Below are 24,657 nucleotides of genomic sequence, written 5' to 3' on the forward strand. Positions count from 1 at the left end.
AAGATTTAAACCATGAAAAAAACAAGCTAGACAAGCTAGCTGGTAATAAGTAAGGACTCTTATTTAAGTGGATGGCGATAAAGGATTCACAAATTAGTTTACCACTAGAGGCTACCTTATAATCACTGCTATCAGCTCCTGCTCAGGTGGCAATGAAATTATTTAAATAATATCTAAGAACAACAATGAAGGAAGACGTAATTAAAGTTGTAAGAGCCATGTTGGAAAGCAAATATGGTGAATATTAATTCCTTTGGTTAGAAAAAACAATATAGGCATACAACAGTATAATGATTAATTTGCAAATTGCGGCCGTAAAGGAGGATCTAGACACCTTCACCTTGATTGGGAAAAGAAGAAAAAAAAAAAAAGGAAAAGGAAAAAAAGAAATACAAGCATCAGCAGCCCCCCTTCGTTCGGGACAATATCAAATGTAATTTTTGATAAATGATTACCCACAAATAAGTATAATTGGTGACACATTCAATTGAGGGAAAAAAATCCAACCATTTAAGACAAGTAAATGACTATATTGGTCTTGGATAAGTTTAGCTTTTATTATTAATCCTGTTCAATTAAGCCTATTTTTTGTTTAAATGATTAAGCCTGTTCCATTTTTTTTTTCTAATATCAAGCCTAGTTGCATTTTTAGGCCCACCTGCATCATAGACAGAACAAGTTACTTAACTTCCGTAATGCCTTATCTGGCGGAGACTATGTAGCCGCAGATCAGTACCCCGGTGCTCCAGTAGGTGGTGTCACTCAGTTCTGCACCGTCCACAATGGAAGGGAAACGTGCAGTACCTATATAGGCGCAACCGTGGAGCATTGTTGTCAGTTACTTTCATGACTTGACACAAGGAGCAAATTGAGCATTGACCATTGGTGTGACAAACTCAGGCCCTGAGAAGAGCATTCCCTACACCATAATCGGATAGTAATGTCGGTAAGGAATCTGCGGCTAGCTAGAGTCTCTACTAGATAAGGCGTTACCAAAGGGAAGTAACTTGTTCATCTGATAGAGACTTCTAGCTGAAGATTCCTGATCTTGGAATAGATACCAAAGCAATACCTCCTCTGAGGAGGGACTGCACATCCAATTAGATTAGAAAGAACCGCGGGACCGAACGGAATGTACCACCAGTCACAACATACCCAACTGTTCATGCAGGAGTGTTTGGTGAACGTGTGCAGTGAGGCCCATGTTACTGCTTGACAGATGTCTAGCAGTTGGGAAGGTAGGTTAGTGCATATTATCTCCCTATATATCCCCCCTCGATGCCACTCCCCTGTGCTAACAGATTTAGGTGCCCACATAGTGAAGTTGCCACCGGGTGAATTACTGATTGGGGGAGATTGCAACGCTGCTCTAAATGGGGAGATGGATCGTGACTGGTCAGGCAAAAAGATAGGAACTCAGCTAGCGCTTTGCCTGCACTATCAGTAATCGGCCTTATAGATGTGTGGCACGCTCCAAATTCCTTGACCCAACAATACACATTTCACTCAGGAGTGCATGGGAGCATGTCCCGAATAACCTATGTATTTTGACTGGCAGACCAACTGTCACAATTTCGCAAGGTAATCCTCCTCCCTAGGGGTATTTCCGTTCACTCCCCTATCACTGTGACCTACAGAGCCATGCTTCCAGCTCGCAGATCTCCTATGTCATTTAATCCGTGGTATCTCACAATCACAAGTATTATGTCAAATTTACTGGAAACGTCAATTCACTATTTTGAAGAGAACACAGGTACGGTGGACTCGCAAACTCTGTGGGAGGCTTTCAAGGCTATAATTAGAGGGCAGGGCATTTCCCTGGTGTCGGCACATAGAAAGGAAAAAGCCAGGCTGCTTACAGAAATAGAAATTGAAATTACACACTTTGAAGTGGATCTGCTGCAGTCAGACACCCCAGAAACGCAACACAAGTTACAGATTAAGCAAAAGTAATACAGGGATATAGCTGAAGATAAAGCCAAAGCATATTTCTCGGCTACCTCGACTAGACTATACGAAGTGGGCGACAGAGCGAATAAGCTACTGGCATGGCTGGACAGGCAGGAGCAGGCCTCACGTTGGGTTTTTGAGGTTACTTCTGATATAGGGGGAGAAGATCGAGGACAGACAGGGTATTGCAGATACCTTCGCAGCCTATTATCGACAACTATATGCGTTCTCAGCTCAGACCACCCAGGTGGAGGCACAGGAACTCCTAGCCACGCTCAAAATACCCATCCTCGAAAAGGCAGTTAGAGTTCGCTTAGAATTGGACCAGACAGAAAGTGAAGTAATACGGGCACAGAAAGCATCCGGCCCAAATGGCCTGGCGATTGAGCTAAATAAGGTGACAGCTTCCATAACTGCACAGTATTTATTGAAAATGTTTTGAGAGCGCGTCCTAGTGTGGAAATTGCCCCAAGACCAGAGGCTTGCTAACATTGCTGTGATCCATAAAGACAGGAGGCCTCCAGATGACTGCGCGTCGTACAGACCCATTTCTCTGCTCAATGCGGAAGTAAGGGTTCTGGCCAAGATCCTCGAGACTCGCCTGGGCCCATTGATGCATAAATTTGTGCACCCCGCGCCTAGGATTTATGCCAGACAGGAATATGGCACTCAATCTCAGGAGATTACATGGAGTGCAGGGTAGGGCTGGAAACAGAGAGGAGGCAGTAGTAGTGTCATTGGATGCCAGGAAAGCATTTGATATGATAGAGTAGACCTCCCTATTTGCTGTCCTAGAGTGAATGGGTTTCGGAGGTAAGGTCATAACATGGATTAAACTTCTATATTCCGAGCCCCTGGCACAGGTGTTGGTGAATGGGGCCAGATTGTCAACATTTAGGCTCCACAGAGGTACAAGGCAGGGTTGTCCTCACTGATATTTGCCCTAGTACTGGAACCCATAGCGGTGTGGCTACAGAGTGATCCCCTCATCAGAGGACTTAGATGAACGGGGGACTGGAAGGATAGAATCTCCCTTTATGCTGACGATATTCTCCTCTATTTGGCCAAGCCTTACTCTTCCCTCAATAGAGTATTACATATTTTCACCCTATTTCAAAAAATATGTTGGATATACTATTAGGCACGGGGAGATTAAGTGATTTGCCCAGAATCACAGGATGTTCGGCGTCATTGCCAAGACTAGAGTCCAGTTCCCCAGATTCGAGGTTGACTGCCCTAGCCGTTAGGCCAACTCCTCTCCCCAATATTTGGGGAGGAAATCCGAGACTTCCTAGGGATTGTGAGGCCCGAGTGGTGACAGAAGGATTTAAATATTTGGGAATTCATATAACGAGATCCGTCGGCGATCCACAGCCTGAACCTAGATCCCACGTTGCGCCATTTGCAGTAAGACGTGTGTCACTGGAGGTTGCTACCCTTGTCAACGTTGGGTAGGGCAGCCCTCTATAAAATGGTGGCGCTCACCCGCTTTGTATATGTTTTACAGAATTCACCATATACAACGGTAGAGGCCGAGCTAAGGACACTCCTCTAGTATGGAGGCATTCAGCGGATTGCGCTACACATACTGACCAAGAGTTGGTTTGATGGGGGGATTGCGCTCCCGGCGCTGCAGACTAACTACTGGGTGACGCAGCTTGTAGTAATTATTAGATGGTTACAGGTAGCCCTTAACGATCTAGCCTACAATATGAACAGATACAATATGAAACTAGGGTTACACACCTCAGAGCAATTTAAGGTGGGAAACAGGCAACACCACTCCATTCCCCAACATCATCGACAACCAAGATATGGCACATGGCGTCAACAGCGCTGGGTTGGAAAGACAAAATAATCCTAGCCACGCCGCTGTGGGACTCTAGAAAATTTGGACTATTAGGGAATTAACCGGGTTTGACAAATGGGATTATATTGGCCTTTCCAGGGTGGGTGACCTTTGATTAAGGGGGCGGGTTAGACCATTTTGCGACCTTCAAAAAGATTAACACAACTACCACAGAGACCATTCGCTATTTCTAAATCAGCCATGCATTAAATCAAGCTATACCGAACAATACAGATCTTCCGGCCTCTTCCCCTTTGGAAGACAGGCTCTTAGACGACTAAGTAAAAAAGCAATATCAATGACATATCGGAAGATATTAAATAATTCCCCAGACACCCTCGAAAAATTGAGAGCCAGATGGGAGGAGGATGTAGGCAGTCTGAACAAAGAGGATTGGCTGGAGGCACTGGCATCTCCCAGAGAGGTAGTGATCCGATCCTGATTGATTCAATTGAAACTACTCCATAGGAAATACTACACGCGCGTTGTGCCAGTTAAAATAAACAGACTTGACTTCACACTTTGTCGTAAAAACTGCGGCCAAGAAGGCACCTTTTAACATTTATGGTGGAGCAGTCTCAAAATAGAAAAATATTGGAATAGCATTGCCTCGCACATGCAACAATTATGTGGCAAGGACCTCGAGACTGCCACAAAAGAGTCTCTTAAACATCTGGGGTAAAACAGACTTAACAATGGGAAAGAAATTCTGGGCCACACTGGGCTTCATGATAGCTAAGCGCAACATAGCGTGCAATTTGGGGGCTGAATCCAGTCCTAAGTTTAACGACTGGGCAAATGATATGGTCTGGTGCATGCAAGCAGAGAGAGTGATCTATGAGAGCAAGTGGTGCCCACACAAATGGACGAAGATCTGGGGGAAAAGGAACGAGAGTAGGGGGATGCTCTGTCAACGAGTTCGGGTTGTCGACCCATCTCAGGACTCAGAGGGTTAAACACTCTGGGGCCAAGATGAATCCTAGTAGCTGGATAAAGGGGATTTGTTGTTAAAATAGGAACTTTTATTTAATGTCATACCACAAGGTATAAGGCAATTTCTCTGGAATACGCGTCTCATGTCACTTGTAAGTCTATTTTTAATCAAAGTGGTTGTCGATGTCTTAATGGTGTATTGCTTCAAATTAAAAAAATAGAAAAAAAGAATTGAAGTAAAGTAGAATCAAATCCCCATGTAAGCAGTTTGGCCCAAAAACTTTTCCTAATCACTTAAATAACTTAAAGTACCACCAGAGGTAATTTTAGTTGTTTTTCTTCCTCCTTTCTAGCTCTTTGGCATCCTACCTCTTTAGAAAAATGGCTACATGATACTGGTGTAAAAAGCTTGCACCACCAATACTACTTTCAGCACTATTTCTCTATTGCGCTACTGTTGGTACTAGGTCCACCACTAATATTATTATTATTATTATTAATAATACAGAAACTTGTAAAGCGCAACAGCTACCTCAATCAGAGGTGACACGGCGCTCAAGCAACAGGTAGTACACACAGAGGTAAACACACTATAATCCGAGCCTATTCAGACCTAAAGAGCCATGTCTTCAATGCTTTTCTGAAGCAGGACTCAATCAATCTGGCGGAGATACCCAGGCAGGGAATTCTACAATTTAGACATCCTCACTGAAAACGCTCTGCCCCCCCAAACAGGCTTTCACAAAGCGGGGTGTGCAAAGCAAATTTTGCGAATTTGACCTTAGAGATCGATTTTGCTTGCATCTGTATAGCATTTGTTTAAGGTATCCGGGCCACTTTCCCTTCAGAGCCCGGTAGGCCAGAGTCATGGCCTCAAATTCAATTCTTTTGGCTACTGGGAGCTAATGCAGCGCAAGTACATGCGGGGAGATGTCGAAAAGGTATGCATCCGATCAGTCTCGCAACCACATTCTGTACCATCTGCAGGCGCCTGATCAAATATTTAGGAAGGCCAAGATATAAGCCATTTGCGTAGTCCAGCCTAGATGTCACTGTGGCATGGACTACGGATTTGCAGCAAACACTAGTGCACTTGCACTACCAGAACCGGCTGTACTGATAGCAATGTCACTATTAGTCCACTGGGCAATGGAAGGATTATGTTACTTACCCTGTAATCATCTGTTTGTTGAATGTAGTGCTGTGGATTCACACGCTCCGTATGCCTTTTAAGAACCATGGATGTATGGTCCAGGTTGGAGCCACCAGAGTGTGGAATGTTTGCCTCAGTTTCCTGACTAAGTAGCATATAAGTGGAAGAGGAGAAAAAGCATATGTAAAGATTCCTGACCAGTTCATCCACAGAGCACTGCCCATGGTCTGGGATGTAGAAACCTGGCAGCGCAGTTTGGACACTTTGCGTTTCCATATGCGGCGAAAAAGGTATGTGTTTGGGGTGCTCCATCTTTGCAAATATGTGAGTAGGTGGAGTTCCGATTCATAGACTTGAACCTGCATCCTCCTGAACAGGTCTGGCAGGTCATTGTCCATTCCAAGAAGATACTCTGCTAAGAGATGTACTTGGTGATGGATGGCCCAATTACAGACTCTCTGAGCTAAGGCCCACAGCTTAGGGGAGTGTGTGCCCCTCCCATGCTTTTGAAGGGATAACATGGAAGAGACGTTGTCTGATCACCACAACTTCTTTGCCTTGAATCTGTTGAGCAAGGCTTTGAGTGTTAAGTGAATGGAAAACAGTTCCATGTGGTTTATTGTGGAGCCCTCGTGATGTGGTGGCAACAGACCCTGGGCTGTTATAAGGTTCAGATGTGCTGCCCAGTGGCTAGAAATGAGTCAGAGGTTATGGTCATCCGCAGAACTGGGTCTCCGAAGAGCATATCCTGCAACAGATTGTTGTGGTTCCACCACTGCAGAGTGCAATAGGATTTGGCCCATATCAACATTACATCTTCCAAATGACCCTCCATTCCGCTTGTGCCCACTGGTCTGGTCTGACAGGCACTCCTTAAGCGGGAGCATATGGAGTCTGGCGTGGTGCACTATGTCAAGGCATGAGGCCATGATTCTTATAAAACAAAAGTTCTGCATTCTGTCCATCAATAGTTCTTTTTGCATTTGTCACCCCGAGTGGGACGGGTATGCTCAGACGTGAGTCCCGTGCTCTCCATGCCACTGGAATCAAGCTATCTTGGCTGAAGAGGGGTGAAACCCCGAAACCGTTCCTAGAATGCTTGTTTCCAGTCCAGGAGGACCTGGCCTGGCAGTTCGGGCTGGACTGTTCCCATGGAGCACAGGGTCAAGACTGATTTGCATATGGCTGGGTCCAAACTGGAATGGCATGGTGAGCAAAAGAATGATGGATTTAGGCCCAGATCTGGGGTGAATGTATGACATTGTTCTGCATTCTGTCCATCAATAGTTCTTTTTGCAGGATTCTTAGAAGGCACATCACTGTGCTAACTGCAAATAGACAGAGTGGCTGAAAAAAGATGCAGAAGCTGCTATTATGCCTGTGCCCTTTGGGCACTAGGGTAAGCTTTGCCCACTACTACATTTAGAACTGACCCTAGGAAAGGCAGGACTTGGAGCAGTTCCAAGGCTTATTTGGGGGCATTCACTGTAAACTCTGGGCTAGGCAGGACGGAAACTAGGGCCATGTTGTGGGTTAGGCATTGACTGCTTGCTTCAGTCATATAGGTAGGGGAAGACAAGGGTTCCTCCCCTCATGAGGGGAGAGACTACCACCACTAAGCACTTAATGAAGACCGTTGGGGTAGTGGTGAAATCTTGAACTGGTAGTGTTGACCACTTACCATGAAGCGGAGATAGTGCCTATGAGCCAGATGAACTGAGATGTGAAAGTATGTGTCCTTCAGGTCTAGTGTCGCCATGATGTCACCTCTCTGCAGCAGGGGGATGACATCCTGTAGGGTGACCATGTGAAAATGAAAATGTTCCAACAGGATGCATCGGTTGAGAGGCCAGAGGTTGAGAGTTGGTTTGAGGGAGTCGTCCTTTTTGGGAATGTAGGCCGTGTAAGGAGTAGATGCCTCTGCCCTGGTGTTGAAGTGTCACTAGCTCTATAGCTCCTGTTAATAAGAGCAGCTGAATTTCCTCTTGTAGTAGCACAAGATGTTCTGGGCTGAGGGTGTGGATATGTGGTGGGATGTTTTGTGGTGTTGAAATTAGCTCCAGGTAGCAGCAGTGCTTGAAGATGGACAGAACCCATCAATCTGTGGTGCTCCCTTCACAATGGGGAAGAAACCCTTGAAGCCTCCCCAGACAGATTGTGATTGGGGGATACAGGGCAAGTCTGTTCTTGGCGGTAGAGGCTCCTCTACAGGGAGTATATCTGCCTTTGGAGCTGTTCTCTCTAAAGGAACCCTGTGCGTAACATCTACTGTCCCTGTTGAAAAAACCTGGTGCTGCAGTAGTTGGTTCTGAGAAAGTGGTGTTGGACCTACCTCTTACAAGGTGCTTCCGAAAGGAGCTCCTGCCAGAAGGAACCTGGAGGGCACCCATTGCCTTGGAAGTTTCAGTGTCCTTTTTTCTTTTCTTTAGCGTAGTGTCAAACTGCAGTCGAACAGGTGCTCCCAGTCAAAGGGCAAAAACAGCAAGATGGTTATGCACCTCTGGCTTGAAGCTGAACACACAAGTGGCGACGTGGGATGCTCAATTAGGTGTTCGCACCACTGGCTGGCATATCCACTAAATCCAAAGTGCAACTGATGGCAGCAATGGTTTTCCTCTCTTCAATGAATTCTTCCCCTCTCTTGCGGTATTGGTCGGGAAAATGTTTGAAGAGCCCTCCATCTCCTCCCAGTGAGCCCTATTATACTGGGAGAAGAGGCCGACCGAATTAGCGCTGCACCAGTGTTACCTGCAGCATCAATCTGCTTGCTCTCTATGTCAGGAGGCGGAGCGTCGCCTGTGGCCCAAGCTGCTGCCCTTTTCCTGGCAGTGGTGACACCAAGGGACTCCAGTTGAACGCAAGCCCCTGATGCAGAGTGGATCGCAGGGTGCTGGTTTACATTTCTTCTCAATCCAGGGTGTTACCACTCTATTGGACCAGAACCTTAACGATCTTAGGGTAGATTATATCATCCCCTTAAGTATAGGGTATTGGACATAACACTGTTTTCAAGAGTGCCTCAACCAAAATGTCATCATCCTCAGGGATGACTTGCATTTGCACCTTATGATAGACTGCCAACATTGAAGAACGCTGTGGTACCCCATAGTATCATCCAGCAGGGAGGCCCTGACTGGGACATGGTTGAGATATCTGTCCCCCTGAGGGTCTACATCATAATCCTGGGTAGACTGGCACAAGGTCCTCAGCAGTGGAGAGGCGCTAGAACTGCCAGCGTTGGAGGAAAAAGAGGTGGGGAGGAGAAGAGGTAGAGACATTAGCCTTGTCCTTAGGCTTTTTGGGAGGGCTGTGGGCATGCAGAAGTGTCCGCTGGTTGAACATCTTTGAAGTTACGTCTTCGTTTATTTGGTAAAGTCTTTTCCAAGCAGAGATCTTGCCTGTGCGCGGATGGGTGATACTACATCTGTCTCTTGTCCCATTTCCGCTGCTTTCTTGAGAAAGTCCTTTCCTCGAACTCTGAAGTCGCCTCCTTAAGAGCAGACCATGGTTTCTGCATCACCGACAGTGGTTTCTGCATCGCCTGCAGTTGTTTCACTGCCTATGGCACTTTCAGCAACGACAGAGAAGACTGCTTCAAATGTACAGTGCTGACACCTTACTTCAGGTCCCAGGGTTGGCAATGATCTTGGAAGGATATTTTCACTGCTCCGAGGCATTGCTTCGGTGTCAACCAGGACTTTAGGCCATTGGCACCCCTTAAGGCTGTAGAGGCTTAGTCCAAGGGCTCAACCTCAACACCAGTGCCCCCCCCCCCCATCCAGAGGGGCAGTGCTTAGCTTGGACATGTGGCCATTTCTGGGCTCTATAAGAGACTTGGGTGTCCACTGTACTCATGCGTGGTGCAGTTTTCAGATTAAGTCTTGGGTGGATCTAGCGTTCTTAGGCACCTCTTCTTCCAGAAGTTCCTCCTCCTCATGCTCAGAGACATCAGACTCAATCTCGGGACTAAGGCATGCCGAAAAGTGAGGGGACTCTCCAGATTGTTCTTCGGGGGCAAACAGATCGGACTCATCGAAGATGTCTGAGATTTTTGATGGGGACATCAACATCCTACTGTGGGTCTACCGTCTGTCTCATTGATGACCCAGGGTTTCTTGCTTCAGAATGCAGAGCAAGATATGTACCTGCTCTTACCGTACTACGGGAAGAGGCTGAGGTTACAGATGGCATGCAGATCAGCCAGGGGTATCTGGAATAGAAATGCAGGCATCTTCCTTCTGAAGGGCATCTGTTCCATCACCTCAAATGAATCTTCATTCTCCAAAGCTGGTCTCGAGGGTGCGTTAGACCGAAGCACCTTGAAGACTGAGTGGCCAAACGACAAAGGGCTTGAGGAATGGAGAGGCATTATAAGAAAGGAAATGTCAGTCTTCGACAACAAGATGGAGAACGGACTCCAGGGCTTTGAACGGAACTGAAAGTCATCAAGACCGGAACACCGATACATGCCGAACCCAATGGTGGAGAATAACAATTTAACAATGGAGGTAGTACTCGGGTGCATTCACGACTAGAGGAGGAGTAACCAATACATCAAGACTAGAAAGACTTAAAAAAAAACAGTTGCACTCATCAGAATCCAGCACAGATAGCAGGGGAATACAGAGCATGTTTATCTACAGCCACACATTCTACAAACATGGCATTATTAGCAGCAGAAACAGCAGTGCTACTAATGGGCTTAACTTCAGTAGAAGTGTTTGTAATAGTGGTACATGAAGTAAGGTAAATGGCAATAATAACTTACATTTAAAGCCAATACAATCAGATGTAACACTAATAGTAAAGCTTGTATTATTAGTACTTTTAATTGGAGCAGCTGCAGTGCAGGTAAATCTGAAGCTAAGGAAGACCTTGCAGCAGAATTAGGAAATGTATATTAATCGTACTAACAGTAATTTCCATGTTAGTATTACCAGTTTCAAAATGTGCTGTTCTGGGATGAATTCGAAAGCTTCATGAGAGGTATTCTGTGTACAACATAATCAAACAGAGCAGGTCTGTCCTGAAGGACAATACACACCTTTCTGAAGAACTAGGCCAGAACTCATACTATTTATGGTCAGGAAAAGGTGCTTAAAATTATCAACAGTAAGATTGGGTAGGTTCCTAAGGTTCATAACCATAGACCAATTCATGGTAACAAGGTCAGACTTCAGACACTTTACTGTTTGATTAACCTTATCAGACAGCACAGTCCTTTTGGGCACATCTAGTCTGGATACTACCTGCCCCAAATTTTCCAGTTATACGAGTTACCTAGTATAATAGACAGTAAGTAGAAAGGTCCAAAGAGGTCCTACGTGTGAAGTGTATGTTCAGCTAAGATGAACGGACTCTGAAACAATGTTGCTTGATTAATGAACTGATTGATGTGGAAATCTCCCTATTTTTTTGAAAGAACAATGGAAGAGTCCTCAACATCATTAACAATCTGAAACACTAACTCCTAGCCTCAGTGCTATCAATCAATTTCTATGCCAGAAAATCAAAGGTTATATCTACTGAATTACTCGTCTAATGGGAAGTATAAGAATATGGAAGAGTATATAGCAACGTCCTGCACCAAATCTTAGACACTGTATATCTCAAAAACCTTCAACTGAGCTCAATGTAAAGGCATCGAATTTCATGCGTTTCTTTGGCAAAATGATAATTCTCTACATTACATACCTAGTCGCTAAGATGTTGCAAAAGTTGAGGATAAGGCTTTCATTTGTTTTAGCGGATATTTGATTACTTTGTCAAAGATATTGAACCGACAAGTTTATATTGTGCAGAAGCAACCAGGAAATCAACGTCAAAGCTTCGCTTATTTGACTGAGGATCTTGTTACAATTTCCAGACTCCCCTTCTCACAAATAATCAATGCAATTGGTGCATTCCATTTGCATTAAAACCTATCTATCTGGCTCAACTGAAGGCATTCCCGTAGCGGTCTCATTTGAGACAGTTGCAATACCTGCCAACATGGGAAACAAAAACTGCCCTGAAATTATCAGCTTATTGTTGAAACACTTTGTGGTTTCTGACCTTCACAATTGGGCTTTTAAGCCTCTGGTCATTATGAGTAAAATATTTGCGGCATATTAAGGTAGAGATCTACCCGACTGTCAAACTACTTTGCTGTACTCATGCTTTTGGGAGTATTCCAAGCGAACTATTGCATTCCAACAAGCGGGGATGAGTGGTTTCCGTACTGTGTATACTCTTCACACTCTTCTGGTTAGACTTGACTTAACACCTGTAGAATGGCACTAAGTTCTGTCCTCCCAAAAGCCCCTCACTAAGAAGAAAGCACACAATAATCAAGTAAATGACTTGAGGAAGAGACTGACAGGTGGCATAAAGCGAAATGGTGCAGGCCATTAAAGCTATGTTGGGATAAAGAGCAAAATCCCATTTAGTGCTAGACTATCAATGTGCCCAAAAATAACTGGCTTAGGGCTAGCGACACACCTTTTTGTGCCATCCTTCATCTTTTGTGTTTTTTGACAGACCCGGTTGCATTTTGGAAAACCGTATACATTATAATGCAGAATTGACACTTCAACTGCTGAACACATGAGACATCTGCATTAATGCTGTTAATAGTCCTTGGCATGGACCAAGTGGTTATTGCGGGGACATGTTGAACAAAGTAGGGAAACAGGAGTTGTACTATAGGCGTTTTCGATGTCTGCTCATCCAGAAACCATGAGCAAATTCTAACAATGAGTCTATGTTAAAGGTTCATTAACCAATATAGATGCCAGAATCTCAATGAGAGCCAGCTGTCTTTCTCCACAGGCATAAGTTTCTTTTAGCATGCACACAGAGAAGAATGTCAAGCATTACAATAAAACTGCCTTACCTCCAAGTGTGCCTCTAATAACATTCAAAGCTTCCTGGTATTTTCCTAAACGCTCCAGAATCATATAGTAAAGTTCAACCTTAAACAAAACAAAAATATCATTAGATTAAGTAAAAAAAACGATATGCTATCTATTTCTCAGAGGAGAAAATAGCCACTTTAGGCTGAAAGCTGTGGGACACTGGACAGTGAGCCCAAGAGGTTATGAGTTGGGGACCAGAAAGGATGAAAAGCAAAGGGTGAGTGGGGGGGCGGCGAGTGGAGGAAGGGTGGGGGGGTGACGTAAAGTGGAGAAATGAGGGGGCGACATGAGTAGAGAAAGGAGCGGGTGACACCAAGTACAGGAAGGGAAGGAGAGGAGTTGGAAAACTAGATTATTCCACAGATAACTGTTTTCTTGTTTCATAACTGTGGTAAAAGATTGAAAAAATTGAATAGAAACATTTTTGTAAGATCCTATGAGCTTTGCCAGTTAATGGGACCAAACTAATCTGCATCATTGGACTTTTTATAGGTAAATCGCACAATTGTTTTCTGACTTAACCTTTATAGATCATAAAGAAATGTTTGTATAGGAAAGGTAAACTTCTATATGGCAGAACCGCCCAAGTTCTCCTTCAATCCCACAAGAAGCACCCCCAAAACGTATCTCCTCAAATTAAGGAAATGAAATAACGAATATCCAATAAACAAACTGTCATATAACACAGTTGGCTTGGATAGCATGGGTGGCAGGAATTCTGATGTAGTCTATTGCTTCAAACACGGACTGCATTCTGTTTGGAATTGACCAACAAGTGTGCTACCAATGCACAGAAAAATGTGCACTGAGAACATCTTTATTAGTAGCAATCAATTATAATGAAACACCAATGAACTGTGCATCATTACATTAAAATTCACAGAAAATGTTTAGAACGCAGTGGGGAATCCCGGTTGCAAATACTCCAGGGTGGCAATTCGGACAATTTACTACATTTTTAAAAATCTTTCGATTTATATTAATTATGTGATGCTTAAACAAAATACTACTACTCATTAGAACTTACTTCAGCCTCTGCTTCTATCTTGTCATCCTTCACCATCTTTTCTACCATTCTCTCAGCAAGTGGCAGAAACATTGTTTTTGAGAGTTTTTCATCCTGTGCAGAAATAGACTGGAGAGACAAACACATTGAGAGACAAACATATTCAAAGACAAAGAGCATTAAGATCTATTTTTACATGAATAATATTACGTATTAATTATCAAGTTTTGATTTGCTGGTTTGTACATTATGTGGACCATTACTGGTTTACAGCCAGGAATTCACTCCACTCCTCTCAATATTCTAATTACGAACATCGTGACTATCCAATGGGAGAGAAGACAGATTTTTCCTCTATATCCAGACCATGCAGGAACTTATGTTTCAGTGTCAGGGCAAAATTTATAACAAGTCTCTAAATATTTAAAATTTAGACTCAAGATCTTAACTTCCAGAACAAGTAATACAATTAGGCAAGTACTAATTTTCTACATGAATGTATATTGTGCGTTATGTTAAATTAGTTAAGACTTCAGAACAGGAGCCATGTTCGTAAACTGGAAGCACACAAGGATGAGTTCTTAGGCCATTACTCTTGAATATATGGCACGCAGGTTGGGGTATCATGACTGCTGAATTACCAGTCGGTTTCCTCCTGGTCACAGGCCACTACAGGCAGGCCAGCGTTTTAAATGCATCACATTTACATACGTCAGCAAATTTTGGGAGGACCCTTGGAACACTGGTAGCAGGACCTTGAAGAGGTTAGGGACACGCTGTGGGTTGCCTGACAAGGACTCCACTCCTCCACCATCCTCTGAAATCCAGAACGAGAAAGCGCAATGACCAGAGGGCGGGATAGCAATCAGGAGGTGGCAGTGGGTGAGTGCCAAACACAGGCGCCAGGTGACCAGAAGAGCTAGAGCAACAGAATGCGGTTCACTACACCTGGGAAGAGCAGTGAGACCTGGTGGAGTCTTTTCAACTCAGAGGTGCGGACACGAGATAGAGAGATAGAGAGATAGAGTCAGGAGGGTTTTAAGGTGGCTCCAAGGCCTGGGTGGTGTGGAAGCAGTTCTGAAATGATGGCTCTCTGAACACAATATGCCCACAGCACAGGGGGTGATGAATATTTTACAATGCCTCAACCAATAGCGGGAAAAACCGCAGCGCACCTAACTCAGAGCGAGGCCTGGCACATGTGGAAAGAGAAGACACCAGAGATAAAGAATGGAAGGGCAGTCACCAAAAAGCCACTGAAGGGCTTTCACCAAAAAACCTATAGTAGGGCAGTTAGCACCACGGTTGTGACAGAAGGATGCAAAACAAAGGTTGCCACACACCATCCTCTCACCGTGACAGTCATACCACTGGAAGAAAGACTGTGATGAAAGTTGGTAGCTGGCTAGGGGAGGTTAATCTCCCCCGCACGACAACAGAAGGAACACAATCAGAGACTCCAAGGAAGAGAGAAGTTCTTAGCAAGTGCCTAAAGTAACAATATCAGGGCTTGTGACTGCCTTCAGAAAGGCAGATTTCCAAGGAGCCATGTTACAGGTCTAACACCTTTGTTATAAACTTTGACAAAACAGATATCACAACTGGTGAGCAGCAACCTGCCCCCTTGAGTTAAAGGAGAGCCAAAGTGCTGTGGAAGATCTGAGATACTGCAGCAAGACCAAGGATGTTCCAGAAGTATGTTGGCCAAGTAAAAGGTGTTCTCTGGGGCAAAGCAGCACCACCACTGCAAGGGAGGAATCAGTTGGCAAAGAAATGGGCTTGATCACCTTTCACGAATAACAGGTTTGTGCTGCAAAATAGAAATTAAATCTGAAAAGAAATCACGCCAAACCTGTTTCTAAACAGAGACAGTAGATCAACATGCCTAGTCTGAAAATACAGTGTAAAAGCAGGTATCATCCTAAGGTGAGTTGACATTGTCGGATTTCTGCAAATCTTGCTGGAAAAAGCTGTGGGCTTGCAAGTGAACATGGAAAGGACAAGGAATGTGAACTACTAACTGAATCTGTGGGGACTATTTATGGAACATTGTTCTCCTTACACCAAGATTAAAAACCTCCAACCAAACAGACATGTGAACTACCTTCAATTGGATGTTTTACTTACTACACAGCATTCCTGACCCTCAATTGGAGTCAATAGACAATGTCTCTGCCTACTTTCAGAAGAAACTCACTACTGCCCTAGACATCACTCTGCCCCTACGTCCAACAGGCAAAGTGAATCAACAAAGTCCAGCAACTGGCTCACTAAAGACAGTCTCCACTTAAAATAGAAAGTCAGAGACCACAAAATGTGTTGGGCAAACTCCCCTCAGAGCAGGCAACATAGAGAATGCATGCATCAGAGCCAAAAATGCATACCTTTTAACCCTGCATCACCCATGCAGATAATTTGACCAAATAAATATTCCTCATCTAAAAAAAGATTACTTCCTCAAAGCCCTCTCCCAAATTTCTTTGAAATTTGCAATATGCTATCCCTCTTCACCAACAAACCTGATAGCCCAAGGGAGAGCATCCCTACCACAGCCTTCCTGCCCAATGACCCAACATCATCATCAGCCTCCAGTATCCTCTCAGACTTTACTCTGACATCAGGTGGGGAGGTAGAAACCATATTTAGAGCATTCAAAAAAATCCTCCTACTCCTGGGATATCTGCAACTCTAAAGTAGACAATCTAGGTCTTCCAGCAATTCTGCCACTCATCACTAGTTTAATCTCGCTTACAAGTAGTACCATCCCGCAATACCTCAAAATTGCCATTGTCACACTTCTCCCCAAAATAACGTCCGCAGATCTTGAGAATCTTGCCAACTACAGGTCCATTGCTGTCTTGCATTGTGTTGTTCACATCTTAAAAACAGCGTTTTCCTAGAACATTTCAATCTGGCCTCAGAATCCATGAGGTGGAACAAAAAGCACACTACAAAGCATTAGAGAAGAGATCCTCAACTGTATGGTCAATCACTATCCTTGTGCCCAGATAATCTGACTTATCAGCAGCATTCAACACCACTGGCCACCATATCATACGAAAAGTTGGAACAATTCACGGGAATTCAAGGCGCAGCTCTCAGCTGGTTTACCTACTCCCTCCGCTAGGAATACTGACATTCTCCTTGATTGTGACCTCTCCTTCACTCTTAAGATTAAGGCTGCTACCAAGTCTGCCTTCCATCACCTTCCCAGCTTCGAGGGACCCTTCCCCTCCTACACTCCCCTCAAAATAAAAACTATCATTCTTGCAGACCTGATCGCCCGCCCTGATTATTGCAACAGCTTTATGCATCTGCCTGCCCAACAAAGCCACTGTCAAACTACAAAACGCTTATATCACACAGTGTTTTCTAAGAGGCTTGAACCGCCGCCTTACAGTAACTAGACTGATAGCTTTAAGTGAAAGAAAACACTTCAAAGTACTTCACCTAGTTCATAAAATCCTAAATTGAATGGCAACGGCCCATTTGATAAATACGTTTGTCAGATACCAGTCAAGCAGAGGTTTAATCTATATGAACCAGAACTCATTCCGCCTCAAGAAGTTCAGAGGTGGAACACATCACTCCCTCGCACTCAATCCCTCCGGTATCAATAATAGTTGGAATCGCACCTTTTAAAACTGATAGCAGGTTTTCAAAACTTATTGTTTCAGTAACTTTTTTAGCTTGCCTCTACCATCACGATTAAACACTGTGCCACAACAAGTTCATAGACAGATGATTTCACTCTCCGACATCCCTTTGGAGCTCCTTTCATTCTATCTTAGTTATGAGATCTTCAGGCCTACCAATTCTCCAGTACGCCATCTTATCCATTCTCTTCTCTAGTGCAAGGTAATACAGTCCTTGCAACTCTCTGTTGAGGAACCAGCTGGTTAGAAGCGGAAAACCAAATGTGCTATTAATATATTTTAACACCGCATAACACTCAACATGGTTATTACTAGGACCTCTTATACAATCACTCTACCCCACTGTTACCTGCTTGAACACATTGATTCTACTTTGGTGATTTATGATACTTTAAAAAAAACTAAACATAATTCAAGGAGCTCTACTGGTAGGGCAAACTTAACATTATTGGGAAGAGCAGGCTGAAAAGCCTGAAAATGGATTTCATGACCCGCCTACTTGACAAACTACAGACCTTTCCCCTGATATCCCAAACAACACAAACATATTAGACAAATGACGCTTGACTTCGTGTGGCAAGAATATACTCAACTTTATCAAGACTCACTGCAGAGGGAGGTCTGAGCTTTAATGAGATCTCTACATATGTCTGGGCAGCTCAGATACATCCAGACCTACACTGGAATTATGATCAAGATCACACAACTTGGATACAAGTCTAGTAAGCATACACAATTATCCTGATCAACGATACACTGTGGCTGCCATAGTCAGCTCCAGGAGGACTGCACCAACCTTCCCACAATGGTGCACCTGCTTGATTATTGGTAACAGTTCTCTGCAAAAAAAGCATTACCCGGTTACCCTTCACCCCCAACAATCAATCCAGATTTCCTCCCTGGCATGATGGACCCAGGATGTTGGTCCTGAAATCAAAGGAGCAAAGAGTTACAAAGTTCTCTATATGCATAGAACACAAACGGGTCAGTGCAGAACCACGTGGTGCCACCTTCCAGCACGCAGAAGTACTGCTGAAAAGTTACTGGATCCAGTTCAAAACCTGGGGAATATTCAAAAGGTAAGGAATCTGTTGACAGAAGTCTCTATCAGAATACATCTTTACTATAGTTACAATATATGCAATTTGTTCATGCAACAACTAGTTGGGGAAGAGGGCAATGGATAGCCTAGGCTCTCCAATTACAAAGGTTTACAGTTTGTAAACGCACAGCGATGCTATGGAGGTCAGGTGCACTATATTCCTGTGCTACAAATGGAGAAATGATCCCAACCAATATCAGGGTATCACCTTTCAGCACCAGGTACCTGGGGAGTGCAAAAGTCATACTATGACTAAACCAGAGACCTTAACTTAACTTCAAATTGTCATGTCAAAAGGCGTGACATAAATGATGCTTTGAGATCACCAAAGAATGTTATCCTAAAAACAACCATGATCACATAGAAAAAGACAAGTGGTTACCAGATGTTTTATCTAAAACATCCAGCAGTATAAGAATAGACTAACTAGACTGCATAGCGAAAGAAAGAAATTAAGAAATAAAAATTGCACTCTCGGTGGAAGGTCTGCACTTACTTGCATTATTAGGCTCATAACGGACCAAAAGTAGTAGGGATTCTTCGGAACTATTTTATAAAGCGCCATTCCTGCCTGTAAGACAAAACACAAAACACATTGGTGAGGAACGTGTTTAAATAAGCTGCTTTCCATAAGGTTTGTGTTTCTCATGAGCAAAAACAAACTCATTCTAAGTCTGGCCGTTTAATGACTCCTTTTATTGGCCTGGAACAAACTTGTCTTTTTAAGAGCAAGCAATACATTTATCAATAGTAACCTGAATGTAGGCAATGGTGTTGGGTAAAACAATTAACAAAAGTATACAGACGTCCATGCATGGCATCAATTGACAACTTCTGATACAGAGACATAAGTTACTTGTGAGCAGCTCCTCCACGTTGACCCCTTTATGGCACCAGGTGCTTCCCTTTTTTACTCTACATTGAGCAAAATTCTCCTTCAGCAACAAAGGAGTACTGCTGGAGGAATCACTCTGAAACTAAACCCCAATCATCACTCATCAGCCTTTCATACAATTCTCCCATTCCTTTCCATTTCTCAAACCTCATCATCCCCATTGCATCTGCTACACACTTTTAAGATATTCTGTACAGCTTCTTATTAGTCGGATCAGCAAACAACTGATCTCAGTACAAAATGGAAGCTGTCCACCTTTTTTGCTTTTTTACTTTTGAGTAAAACACAACACAGAGGTCATGACTGTTGGTAATGATATATTTGCATGGATTCACAATCTGCAGCTTCCATGGATTTGTATTCAGCCTATGCCTTCTAGTAACATAAAACTTTTAGGAGTTTTATTAAATCGTGACCTTAACATGAATTAAAACTTAAACACTGTTTCACCATCTTTCTTTTTCCAGTTATGGATTCTACGCAAACCCTGCCTTTGCCGTTAAGAAACACAATAAGCCACAGTAGGTGAATGTATAGACTCCAACCTTCATTAATGCAACTGAACGTATACCCAAAGAGGCTGCAAGAAATACATAATTTTGTAGTCCACTCGGCTAAATTGCAGCATTAAGAAGGCCCTGTCAGAGACTGATCTATTCGCAATGTATAGACATATAGGTGGTCAGCATGGCCCGCAGGAAGTTAAGTGACTTTGCACGAAATAACTTCAGGATATCTTCACACAGTATAGGCCTTCCAAACGGGTGAATCCCACCTCTAGTTCGCACATGATTGTTCCATGATTCAAGAGAGTAATATAAAGAGGTTGCTCTGGTGTAGTGTTGTGTCCATCATTGTAGAAGGCAGTACTTGTGGAAAAAAAGGCCAAAAACCACACACCTTTACTGACCATTTTAAAAATACACCTTTTACCTTAAATGCAGCTGGTTTCGTAGAAATACCCAGGTTTCAGTACCGTAAAGCCTCCAGACACAAGCGTGCTTCGTAAACTTCTATTCCTTCTGTTCAACAAACAGAGTGCCTAGCCTAATTGACTCTCAAAGCTGGAATGCTGCAATTCTTTTTATCTGCCTATCCTCAATACTTGTTGTAGACTGGAGATAATTCTGAATGCTGCTGCATGTGCACCACTGGGTGGACTCCGGTTTTATCAAGACCAACTATTCAGACACTCTACTGGACCTCCTGCATTAGCTCACGTTGTCAGTCACACAAATGTTAAGTTTTTCTTGCATGGCTATCAGCACAAATGTGACATTAGTAACACTATTTTAGAGCCTTTCATTGACCACCATAGGAGAACCCACACCTTGACTTCCGTATCAGAGCATTATGACAGCACACACACACTGTAGCCAATGGACCCCAGCACTCACCAGACAATCTGGAAGCCACACACTACCTATCATAAAATTAGCATCCATCATAAAAGTCCTAGGCATGAAGGAAAAGGGCCAGGTTCTGATAAGTGATCTGACTTTTTAAAGGGGGAGAGACAGGTGACAATCTGCCTACTGGCAGAAGGCAAAAAAAACCTGTGCCGCCAATTGGAATCTCGCTGTCACCACTGTCAGTCAACAGATAGCCTGAGCTGAGAGGATGATAGCCACTGTCAGTGAGAATAGTAACAATTTTGGCAGTCCCCTGGCAAGAGACCTCAAAATCAGTGTCAACAAAAACATAAAATACAAGAGCATCTTTAGTAAGCTTGCGTGACTTAAGTCACTGCAGCAGGGGGACGGACATAGGGCTATCCAGAAAATGCAAGGCGACAACTTTATAACGACATGCAGAGTTCAGTTGTAAGAACATGCCTCCTTTACCATTATCACCCCCAAAGGTTTGGACTGACAGATTTTAAAATCTGAGAGTGCACTTAGGCCTACTAACCAGACCACGGTGACAGTGCTCAGACCCTTAAACATGTATGTTTGATTGGCCTATACCCAACTGGCATACACTAACGTACAAGTAGTCCCTGGTACATGGTTAGCCTTTCCTGTTTTCAGTTTCTATTTTTGGTAAATTCTGGTGGTGTTTTTTCCAGTGTTTTCCAGCGATTTCAATACGTAAAACAAAAACATGCTTTTCAGTGGTTACTCATTTTCACGCCATAAAAAAAACAACTGAAACAGTGTTTTACCGGCGTTTATGGAACGCTTTGCTTTTATTATTGCTTGCTTTCTTCATCAGGACCGCACTGTATGACATTTAAAGTGGATAAGAGGGCGATCATAATGTGTACTGAAGAGATGAATGCCAGAATGGCACAATCTGACCAGACCAAGCAGTGTATATAGGTACAAATTAAAGAGAATAGTTTGTGGCAGCCAGCACCTTCTCACAGTTCAGATCATTTTTCATAATTTACCCTACAATATCACTGGAAGCTTCAGACGACATGATTTACAAGTGTTCATATGTGCCAACAGAATGACGCTCTTCAAGCATAATACAAAGTTACACGTTGGATGGGCAGAATAGAACGTCATTTAGAAAGTGTATTTTCGCCCCAAAGAGCAAGAGCACCACAGTGCTGAATAACTGATATTTATTGGTTCCCGTCTATATGGCACTCGTCTTTTCAACCTCAGAAGATGAAAGGCTGAGTGGATGGATGTGCCAGGATTTGAACTAGGTTCCATTAAGCCAAACACGGGATGTATTAGTCAACGGAGCAACCAGCCCTGGATATTTTTTATTTTATGTTTTTTTTCTACATTTTTATATTTTGCTAAACATCGATATACATATATACCTCTAGGGACTTAACTTTAAATAAAGTTTTCCCATTTTTCTTCAGAAATTGTATACTGCTCTACATTTCAGAAGCTTAATACAGTCATGGAATACTTTCCATTGTCCTTTGATTCTGCAGCTCAGATTTAACAAGCATTTGCAATGCAATAGGTCTCGCATTTATGTGGGTTTAAGCTATTGGCATTGTAAATGACAAAGCCCTTTATTTATGATTTAAAAACAAAAATAAACAACGCATTGTTATTTGCAATGTCTATAGCTCAAACTCGCGTAAATGCGAGACCTATTGCATTGCAAATGCTTGTTTTAAATGAAAGCGTAAATTGGCCACTCTGCAAGTTGGAAGTTACAGTCTGTGTTCCAGAGTCGCTACCCCTCTCCTGCTCAGTGTTGCATTGAATTGTATCATCGATATAGCGCCCTCACACGTGTGTGTGCGTGAAGCGCTGCTTGGCACATCATTTGGTGCCTGTGATACGGGCGATATGGAAGACGAGTCTCCCGTGCCCTTCAAGATGGCGGCGTCGGAGTCCCACCAGGAGGAAAGAAGCGCTCTAGTCCTCCAGGCCGGCGCGGAGCGGACGTCACACGCCGGGACAAGAGAGGCGAGGACGGCAAGGATCGGAGAGGAGGAAACAGGGAACGCGGAGGAGAAATCGAAAAGCACGTCGGAAATCGGAGGAGGAGGGAGTGCCTTCCCACATCGAACACTAAACTCTAGTATGAAACGGCCACTGTACCCACCCATAATTAATCTAGACAGAAATCTGGTCAACTAAAAGGATTCTTCAGCAGTTCATAGAGCCTCATTATTCCTGTAATGAGGGGAAGATGAAATGGAGCACAATGAACCTGGGCTAGGGAAGGATCCTCTTAGGTTAAGTAATTCCTACAGTACAAATACATGTTAATCCCAACTTTGTTATTGCAAGACAAGAATGTACAAGGTTTGATAAATGTCTTATGATGTACATCATTCCATGCCTGAAAGAAATCAGTGCTGAAAAGAATCTGATTTGTAACAATACAACTATCTTGAGAAATTACACACAGCACTGACAAATAACTACAGGATCAGAAAACCATATACTAGATGGTGGCAACTAAAGCTCAATTTTAAAGAACAAGTTACTTACCTTTGGTAACACCTCATCTGGTGGAGGACTATATATAGCCGCAGATTCCTTAGCTGATGAATTTCCCCACACGTCAGACTGGATCTGGAAAAACATTTAAGAGCAGTACCCTTATATGCCAGTAGGTGGCTTCGATAGGCTCCGCGTCAATGCCAGAAGTGTTGTTGCGGCACGCTGACTTCAGTTATTTTTCATAGCTTTCCACACCGGAAGCACAGAGCCATGAAGAACACTGCCCACTCATGTGTCAAAACTAGGGTCCTGAAAGGAGTCTTCCCAATCCCTAGAAATCCGTTCGGAAAGCAGGGAGGATGGGTGGGTCAGTAAGGAATCTGCAGATAGATGTAGTCTCTACCAGGTAAGGCATAACTGAAGGGGAGTAGCTTGTTCATCCGATAGAGAATTCTAGCAGCAGATTCCTTACCTGCTGAATAGATACCCAAGCAATACCATCCCCGGAGGAATGAACTCTGCAGGAACGAGCGGGCAAAGTGCCCGTCCCTGCAGACCGGACTGTCCAGACAATGTTTAGTGAATGGGTGAAAAAAAGTGAACGTTGCTGCCTGGCAGATATCCAGGCCTAGTACTCCACGTGCTAACCCCGTGGCAGCTGCTTTAGCTCCGGTCGAATGAGTCCAAAAACCTTTAGAGGGTTGTTTCTTGGCCAGTGCATAGCAGATTTTATGCAGAGCGTGACCCATCTGAGGATGGCCTGCTTATGCACTGCCCAACCTTTCCTTGCACAAACATACCCAACAGAGTTGGTCATCAACCCGGAAATCTTGTGCAGTCAAGGTAGAACAACACTCTTTTTAGGTCCAGAGGGTGGAGTTGCTCTTCTTCCTTAGAGGTATGTGGAGGAGCATAAAAGGGAGGCAAGGTGATGGATTTGTCTACATGAAAATCTGGGACCACTTTTGGTAGAAAGTAGACCCTTGAGCGAAACGTCACTTCGTCGGGATAGACTAAGAAGTAAGGCAGCTTAGATGATGAGGCCTGCAGCTCACTTACTCTGCGGGGAGTAGTAGTAGTAATAGTAATAATAGTAATAACAATAATACACACAGCTACTTCCAACAGGGGTGACCCGGCGCTGAGATACAGATTTACAGTGGAGAAAGAGGGGGGGGGAATGTGAGGTTAAAAAGCCAGGTTTTCAGTGCTTGATGTAATTGCCAAAAGGAACGCTGTTTTCAAGGTGAGAAGCCTTCAAGGTGTATGTGTAGAGGCTCGAAAGGAGCACACGTCCAATAAGTCAAAAGCAAAATTAAGGACCAAGTGTGGCATGGTGAAGGAGTGA

The 24,657-nt window shown here is 43.7% G+C and overlaps 1 protein-coding gene across 1 annotated transcript in view; it reads right to left on the minus strand.

Moving 5' to 3' along the window:
- The window catches only part of NAA25 (N-alpha-acetyltransferase 25, NatB auxiliary subunit), a 792,299-nt gene that overhangs the window by 650,264 nt on the left and 117,378 nt on the right, over positions 1–24,657 (minus strand). The window contains exons 5-7 of the mRNA XM_085636118.1: positions 19,042–19,116; positions 13,809–13,916; positions 12,760–12,838 (exon numbers count right to left, since the gene is read on the minus strand). Of these exons, the coding sequence (XP_085492244.1) occupies positions 12,760–12,838; positions 13,809–13,916; positions 19,042–19,116 (262 nt within the window). The remainder of the gene's footprint in view (positions 1–12,759; positions 12,839–13,808; positions 13,917–19,041; positions 19,117–24,657) is intronic.

The sequence above is a fragment of the Triturus cristatus genome, chromosome 11 (genome assembly GCF_964204655.1).
Source record: "Triturus cristatus chromosome 11, aTriCri1.1, whole genome shotgun sequence".
NCBI classification, from domain to species: domain Eukaryota; kingdom Metazoa; phylum Chordata; class Amphibia; order Caudata; family Salamandridae; genus Triturus; species Triturus cristatus.